General features: G+C 27.8%; 1 protein-coding gene across 3 annotated transcripts in view; it reads left to right on the forward strand.

The window, feature by feature from the left end:
- The window catches only part of LOC102681878, a 26223-nt gene that overhangs the window by 10043 nt on the left and 6962 nt on the right, over positions 1-9218 (forward strand). For 2 of the 3 annotated variants that reach the window (XM_006623225.2, XM_006623226.2), the window contains exons 2-3: positions 7592-7808; positions 9092-9195. In XM_006623225.2, the coding sequence (XP_006623288.1) occupies positions 7640-7808; positions 9092-9195 (273 nt within the window). In that variant the 5' untranslated portion in view covers positions 7592-7639. Of the gene's footprint in view, positions 1-6229; positions 6248-7591; positions 7809-9091; positions 9196-9218 lie in introns of those variants that run through there. The other variant, XM_031514041.1, reaches the window with a different exon arrangement.

Consider the following 9218-nt stretch of genomic DNA (forward strand, 5'->3'; position numbering starts at 1 on the left):
TTTCATATAAAAGAAAAATTAATTCAAAAACTTAAATAGAACATTGCGAACGAAGGAATCACATGATTATCTGATTAAACATGAGATCTAACATGATTTCTATTATAAAAAATATTTTAACTCGAAAAAGTAACTTAAACGCGATGTAATGGATCCATTTGGAATATGCTAAAAAGATTTATCGTTTTTGTGAATTTAATTATATGATTTTTAATTTAATATTAGATAATTTTTTGATATATTGTTTGATAAAAATAAAAAAAAAAAAAATAGATTCAGATATTCGGCCCAAAGTGCTACGTTTCATGAATCTCTGAAAGAAATCGTAAGATCGTAGGTGAAAGCTGCGCTGATTCTTGCAAGTTATTGCGTGAACAGCGCTCGATCGGTGAGGACAGGTCTACTCTCAAAGGTTCCTTTGTTGCATAACTTCATAACGATCAGCACTCTATACTTCGATTCACCGTATGATTCATTTTTCGTTATAATTTATTTTTGTGTTTTCTTATTGTATAAGAAATTTTCTTTTTATCAATTTTTTTTTTTGTTTTTAAAATTGTTACTAATTGTCATCAAATATAAATGTAAAATTTAATCGTTTTATAAGATAAATGGTCTTCGATCTAAGAGATACGATTTTCAAAGAAGTGACAATGATATTATGTTTTAATATTTTTCTTACTTTATATGAGGAGAGAAGAGAATTATTCGAATATTATAAAATATTGAACGAGTATTTCCGCGCAAAAAAATAATACTATTTTTAAAGTGATGATATTACGCTATTGTAACGATGTCAATAAAATAAACTTAACGATTCTTAACGGTGCTTTAGCACACCTTATTATGCGATTCACGTACATAATTCACGCTTTATGTAAATATTATATGCGTATTTTACTATCGTTTAATTACATTCATTGTTTCGTGATTTATCATCTATTGAAATTATTGCCTTTTTACTCGACAAACAAATCGCAGAGTATTAATTATTGTTTAAATCTTAAATGTACAGCTAAAAAGGAAAAAAAAATATATTGCTTTGTAAATTTTTTCATAATTATTTTTCTTCTTCCGTTTAAATAAATCATATTTGTTATTGTGATTAGAAAATTTTTTACTTCATATCTTTAATTTTTTATTTCTTAAAATATTTTATACAATTAAAAATATCTTTTGATTACATCAGACTATTAATAACCTTCGATATATATCTGCTGAATTAACGAATTGAAAAAAATTTTTTGTATAATTTTAAAAAATATAATCCATAAAAACAAATTATTAACTTTAATTGTTAAATCATGTAAATTAAGGCCCTTTGCATACTTTTTATTACACGATTTATATATCTCTTTTCGTTGTTTTCAATTAAAAAAAACAAGGAAAGATTATATGATCGTAAAAAATTTATAATAATGAATTCCTTAGGCAGAATCAGTTTCAACCATAGATTGCAATCAATTCTAGTTAGACCGGTTTTTATTAATAAAAATGTAAATATGTCTTAATATATTCCGAATACAAATTTATAAATATAACGATACATTAAAATGTTGAGATAACTGAATAAATTATACGACCAAGATATTGAGATAAATTCAAATAATTATTTAATAAAGAAAAGGGCAGCTAAAAGCAAAAAAAAAATATTGAGAATTTAATATTTAAAAAATCGAGTCTTATTTTTTTGAAAAATATTGATTTTTAAAAAAATTGAAAAAGACAGATTTATAATAATTTTTTTACTTATTTTTAAATTGCGTTTAAATGCGTGTTTACGCGCTGATACTATCTTCTCCTTTCTCTTCGACACTTTCACTATCACTTCGAACAGCTGTGAATTCTGCTCAGATATTGCTACTTCTCTAGGAATAATACTTTTCACTGAGAAATTATTCTATTTGTTACGAGTAATTTTTCAAATTATTAATTTTTACGTAATTTTTCATCTCATCAACAATGTTAGATTTTTACGAATAAATTTGTAAATAATCTTTTGAACAATTATATTTAGTTTTTACATTGAGGACAATGACAGAAATTAAAGTTTATGTCTTCTTTAAAACATCATATTCTTTTCTTTATAAATTTAATTCTGTCTTTGAAGTATCAAGTTCATAAATGAATGAGTGATAGTAGCGTAGAAGCAAAATGTCGACTAATTGAAATAATTGGGCAGAAGTATAGGTTATTATAAAATTCGAAGTAAAGAATCATACGTTTAAATTGCGCGCGCGTTCTAGTTAAGATGGTTGGAATAACATTGACGTTGGTCCAGCGTGCGTCCTTAAATTAATTAAACTAGCGCACCAAAATTAACCCAGTTATGCGAAAGAGGATATCGAATAAATTCAACGCGCAGCCGCATATTGGTGGCGTCAGCACGTGTATGTACGTGAATTATCTAGTTGTAATAGTATGCGTGTGTTGTTCATGGACAGTGAAAAGGATGAAGAGGAAGAGAAGATGAAATTATAGAAGAGGGATATATTCATAGAAACTCAACAAAACGAAAAATGAAGAAAGGAAAAAGAAACTTTAAAATGAAAACAAATTATAATTTTATAAAGTTGTCATTTAATAGAACGCTAAAAAGAATTATGGATCAAAATAAAAAATTTTAATATACAATAAGAGAAATAAACATAAACATTAAAGTTTAATCGATTTGTAAGATAAATACAATCATAGAAAGAGGAATAGGATAGGGTGAATTAGAATAGAAGGACAATGACTAATATAAGATTATAAATCTATAAATAATGAAATAAAAAAAAAATATAATTTTAAAGATTAAAAATAATTCTTCTAGTTCAATACATCAGAATGGAAAAAAAAATATATAAAGAACAGAAAGAGTAATGAATAATCGTTTGTTTCAAAGCGAAAACGAAGAAGGTAATAGAGAGAATAATAGAGAGCCAGCGAGAGTAAAAAAAGAATTCAACTTTAATTTCAATATTATATTCAACTCGAATGGATTTCTAAAGATCCATTGTTATATATAACCTAGAGAATTATTTGATTTTTTTTTGTCTATATGTTACATATACGTATAGCAAAAAATATATGTTACATATACGTATAGCAAAAAATCATGATGTGGAAAAGCACGATAGCTTTGACGAAGAGCGACAGAGACACATAATCAGAGAGCGTTGGTGTTGGATGCAGGGTGGAGAAGGCAAGAGAGAAAGAGAATGGGAGGACCATCCCAGATGAAAAGAGACGATAGAAGAGAGAAACAAGACTTCTACATTACCTTTGAAGTCACTGGCTACTACCACCTGCTACCACCGTCGCCTCTATCGGTGGCTGCTGTACACAGAACGCGCGGGGGCGGCGGTGTAGCATCATGGCGAATGGAGAGCAGTGATGTTGTCCACGGTTCCACGGATTGATCCCATCGTTCTCTGGAAACGACACGAAGAGCACACGAATTACTTTTTCGATAGGCCTAGTATCTTTCACCACGGATTTCCGCGATCCGTGCATTTAAACGTGGTGCGCCATTCGACCATCTCTTTTTATTTGACTTCGCGTTAACGATAGTGCATTGATGATTTCGCAATGTTTGTGAGAGAAATTTAATTCGATTTTCCATCATTATTTTTTCAATTATTTTTTTAAATATTTGACAGAACGCCCGATTTCTTAAGAAAAAATTATTGTTTAAATTGAAAAAATTGGTTTATTTTTTTTGTTCTAACTCTGTAGTATACACACGTGTTTCATGACCGTAGATACCGTAGAATTGGAAAAAGATTAGATCGGTCTTCTATATGTGTGCGTTCATATATATTTTTCTCTCTTAATAAAATTATAATTTGTGAATAATTATCATTTGGGATTTTTTTTAATAATGAAGAACTTGATATTCAATATTATCTTTTAATTAAATTGTTGATCGAATTGATTGATATTTGTTTGGATTCTTGATAAACTTCATTGTTGTATCAGTAAATAATAATTATAAAATACGATTATCAGCTTATGATAAAAAAAAATGAGAAATCTTGTGCTTAACTTAAATCTTAAATATCAAGCTCTTTTGAATTTTTGTAAACAAAGGAATTTTTACGGTTTTAATCTTATTATGGTGTGTAAATCTTTGATAAAGAAATCTAAAAAACTCGTGTATCAATATCTCCGTCGAAGATTTTGCTAAATATCTGAAATGCAAAACTTTTACTAAATTTAATCAACATTAAAATGATGTAATTATGATGAATTTCTAAAAAAAAAAAATCATTAATTTTTAACAAATAATTCTGTTAAATTATTAAAAATATCCTCAACCAACCAATCTATCTATCTATTTTAAATTATTGAACAAAATTTCTAACAAATCAAAACTTTTCAAAAACAATCTAAAATACCAAAAAGTTTATTATTTTTGAGCAATCAGTTATTGTTTATTCTAAATCTATAAAAAGGAAATGTTAACAATTAAAATTATTTAAAAGAAATATATAATTAGAAGAAAAGTCGAAAACAACTGTTCACATCATCGATGGGGAGGGGCGTCGTCGATCTGATGACGTTCCTGGACGTCTGCCAGCTTTATCTCCAAACCAGACGAAAGTCGCGGAACTTGTGCACGCTTTGGGCCATCGTGACGTTCATTCGCACAGAGGACACCGGTGAATTTCTTCGTTGGTGTCGTGCCTACACGATTCCCTATCTACGTTATAGGAATGCCAGTTCAGGGAACAAAGAGAAACAAAGAGTCGATAAATTGATCCTGAAAGCCCTCCAAGAATTATTCTATTGCGGATGTTCACCGCCATCCGATCTTGTTAACGGAAAACTGTGATAAATTTTTGAAAATGCACCTGTTGTCACAAATAATAGATTCGTGGAGATTCTTCTGCTCTCAGTCTGCTCTTGGGAATGTAAGTGCATTACATTCTGAATTAGAGATGTTCTATAGTATTTGAATAAGAATAAAATGTGTGTTTAGAAAAAGATTATATGCTTAATAAATATTTAAGGATTAGCTTTACAAAAAAATTGTTATTTGCCAACAAGTGATGTAAGATATAATCATTGTTTTCAACGTGTGAAGAGTTCTTAGTTTGTACTCGATTTTTTCCACGGAATCGTTATGTGGTTTCCGTTTTCAATTTGTTTCTCCCTGAACAGTGTATTTTTTTCTTCCACCGTTTTTCTTGTGACGAAAACACGAGTGGACGTCTTACAGAATTTCTTTTTCGTTAACGGAAAGACCACTCGACCTGTTTACGTCGACAACGTTGACGACAAGCGTTGTAACGAGAATTCTTCACTCCTTGCTTATAAAACTTCGAAAACATTTGTTCGAGAAAGAGTAAGTTATCGTTCTATGATCGATGATAATGATGATGATGACGAACTTCTGCCCGTTTGATGAAAAATGATTAAGATGAAAGGTAAAAAAGTGAGGTTAAAACACACGAAACTTCGAAAATTTTTTTAAAAATCTTCTTACAATTATAATATTGATAGAGTAATTATTTTAAATACGTTGCCTTGAAACGTTTAGCTTGTGTATAATAGTTCTACTTTTTTTCAACATTGAAAGCCAGTGTTCGAAACTGGTCTCAAGTGACAGCTGTCTACACGATTATCTCGTACGTAAAGCAGTGCCGTTCTAGTCAATACACGATTCATTAGAATGTAGGCCAAACCAGAGACGATTAATTAGGTCAAATATGCTACCTGTGGATTCTGGTTCGTACATTTTGCAAAATTGCTGGAACGACTTTAAAATTTCATATTTTAATTTTTTTTGATGTAAAAATTTAAAATAAAACATTTTTAAATGAAAAATTTTTAGTATAAAAATTAAGTGTGAATAATCATTTGGTCTCTGTATCTTTTTTATTATTAATTAATCTTCTAATTAGATTTTCCCTCAACTGGGATTTGCTAAAATCACGGAATAAAAAATTAATAAATTTAAATTTTTTTATAATCATAAAAAAATTCATTATAAAAAATAAATCGAAAAAATATTAATTATTTCAAATAGGAAAAAAGTAATTATTTTGAGTATTTCCAGTCTTTGACTATGGAAGCGAATGAAAGTCAAGGACAGAATTTTTCACGGATGATTTTGCTTGAACTTGATGAAAAAGTTTGGACCAATATTTAAAAATAGGTTAGGTTCCCTTAAGGATGGACGATATATACTTACGTACGTGAAATGTAGAATGTGTTTGGGATTGTTATTTTGGTATCGATGGAAGTATCTTCCAGACAAGTATTTATAACTTTATTTTATGTAACCTCATTATTTAGATGAGATGTAAACTTTGATGATATATAAAGATCTATTTGGAATCAAGTTTTTGAAACATGTTAAATATTCACGATCCCTATATACAAACAGAACACGTGTAAAAAATGTTTGGTAAATGAAAGTGACGAGAAAGTATGAACCGGTATCTTTGAAACCGGAATCCCTTGTTGATCACCGATTAAGGAATATCAATCGATGAATTACCAAATAAACTTAACCTCATGTTTAATTGAAATATCGAAAAGTTTTATTCTATAAGTAAATTTTTAATTTAAATAAAATAAAATATTTAGAGAATCTTGTAAGCATTTAGATGTATTTCTCCTTCTAGTTATTTTCTTCTCAAGTAATTTAAAAGTGAACATTTTATTCCTATATATCATGGGTGATAAACGGAAAACAATAGGACATAACAGATTGTTCAATATAACAGAGCAAATGGAAATGCATCGGGATATAAATTGAAAAGTTTGCTATGAAAAGTTTTTGATATCTCATGTAGTATAAAATCACGTATGTGACGCAATATAGGTAATTATTAATATAAAATAAATATAACTCGAATTTTTATAACTTTATAAGTAATTTTGTCAATTTAAAAAAAATATATAAAAAGTTCTACATTAATATATTCTTGTTGATCGCAGATTATGCAATTCAGTTCTCTCTAATTAAGAATCAAATTCGATTTCTCTTATTGATGATTATTAAGTTTCTGACTGATTGTAGAAATCATTTCAAAATGAAATAGAATAACAAATGGAAATTCAACAGATTTATTTTGATATATGATTTAATAACAAAATAATTTTCAACAGGTTATAATCATAAAAATATTTCATGCGTTATTATATAGAAGCTAGTTTATCATAAACAAATGAATAGAAATAACAATTTTATTACTTTGATATGTATAGGTATAGTTATTTTTTCTGTACTATATCTCCGATTCTAAAATATTTATTCACATCATAAATGAGAAAAATTTAATAATTGAAATTAAGAATAAACTTATTTCAATAATTTATTAAAAAACATCGAAATAATCGCAAATAATGCTGTAATGCTAAACAACCGAGTTTATATGAAGAACGAATCAACTATAATAATTATCAATAAATATTATTCAAGTATTTTAATAAATAATTACTTAATTAATTGTTTAAAGTAACTTTATTCGAAATTTTTAATCAGTTACTCTTTCAACGAGTTAATACCCAATTATGATTCAGGTAAATGTATTTGACTTTTAAGGTTATGTTGTTTTATATAAACGAATAACAGAAATTGTGATTTTTCTTGCAGTATCGCGGACACGCGTGTGGATGAGGGTAAACCATCTTAGCGAGAGGGATGTCTGAAAGCGACGGAGAACAAGTAGCACGGTCGGTGGCCTTGGAGCAAGCCTATGTCCATGAAGTTTACGAACAATGCGCCGAAAAAACAGTTCAGAGTAGACATTGGCCACGAATCTATCAATTTCTTGAAGAATTAGAACCAGGAGCCCTTGTCTGCGACATTGGTAACTTTACTTGTGAAATATCCATTGTGCAATTATCTGAATATGCATTTTTCCTGTATTTGAAATCAACCTTATTATATTCTTACATTTTTCTCATCTAATTAATTGTCTAACCTATAATTTAAAACAAGGTATGGTGCAGAATATAATACTGGATATAATATATATTTACGTTGTATGATTATTTTTTATATATAAAATATTAAATTAATCAAGCAAATCTATTAAAAATGATTATATTTTTAAGATAAATTATTCCTATATAGAATTTATTTGATCACCATTCTATTTCCTTTTCATGTCATTTTAATCATATTCACTATTTTCAATTACTAATAAATAAACTAACAACTTTCAAAAACAATTGAATATTCAAAGATCATATTCAATGAGTTATATCATAATAACTCGTGTGATTGAATATTTAGAAATTCAAATTAGTTGATGATTCCAGACAATTTACTAATATTTTAATTGTATACATCATATTTTAATTGTATAAAATACATATTCATATAGTCTTTACATAGATATTTATTGATATCTTATTATCTTATTCTTTCTTTTACCTAGTTTTTCTTTGCTTAAACTCCTGTTACTCGTGCTTTCACATGATCAATTGACCTCCGCATAGATTTATCAACGCAAATCCGTGCAGATTATACACGTATACCTACATGTATATATGTATAGGTTAGGTGCGCACGGCTGATCCCACATCGTATAACCATCTCTGAAATACCGTGGGATCCGCTCTCTTTAGATTACACAAACTCATCGAACTTTAATGTCGTTTCATGTTTCACATTTGATCCAGTTTTCATACATTGTTCCAACAAATATATTATTAATTTCAGTTGTTCAGTCATCGGTTTTCTCTCATTTTTTATATAATGATCAGCTAACGATTCCCAATTAGATTAGACTAAATCGAAATCGGAAGTCATGATTAAATCTTTCTAAATACGATTTAAAAATTATACAAAGATAATGATCAAAGCATCATTCAAATATTTATAAAATTTTAAAACATTATTATTTATAGAGAATTTTAAAGTATATTATATTACATTAAAAGCTTGATTAAAATTTTTTTCTTTTTATCAACTATATATTATTTAATTATTTTATACAGATAGTACACGTTTATTTATTTATTTATTTATTTTTTTTTTTTTTGCTACAACATTTTAAAATATTAAATGAATCCATCCATCTAATCCTATTCTATTATTATTCTTAAAATTTTTCCGAAATTATTAACTAATATTATTTTTATATAGGTTGTGGCAACGGGAAGTACTTGAGTGTTAATCATAGCATCTTCAAGATAGGAGTGGACCGATGCAAACGTTTTACTGATATCGCGCGTGAAAAAGAAAATGAGGTAAATATATATATATATATATA

This window comes from Apis dorsata, unplaced genomic scaffold (assembly GCF_000469605.1).
Source record: "Apis dorsata unplaced genomic scaffold, Apis dorsata 1.3 scaffold_859, whole genome shotgun sequence".
NCBI classification, from domain to species: Eukaryota; Metazoa; Arthropoda; class Insecta; order Hymenoptera; family Apidae; genus Apis; species Apis dorsata.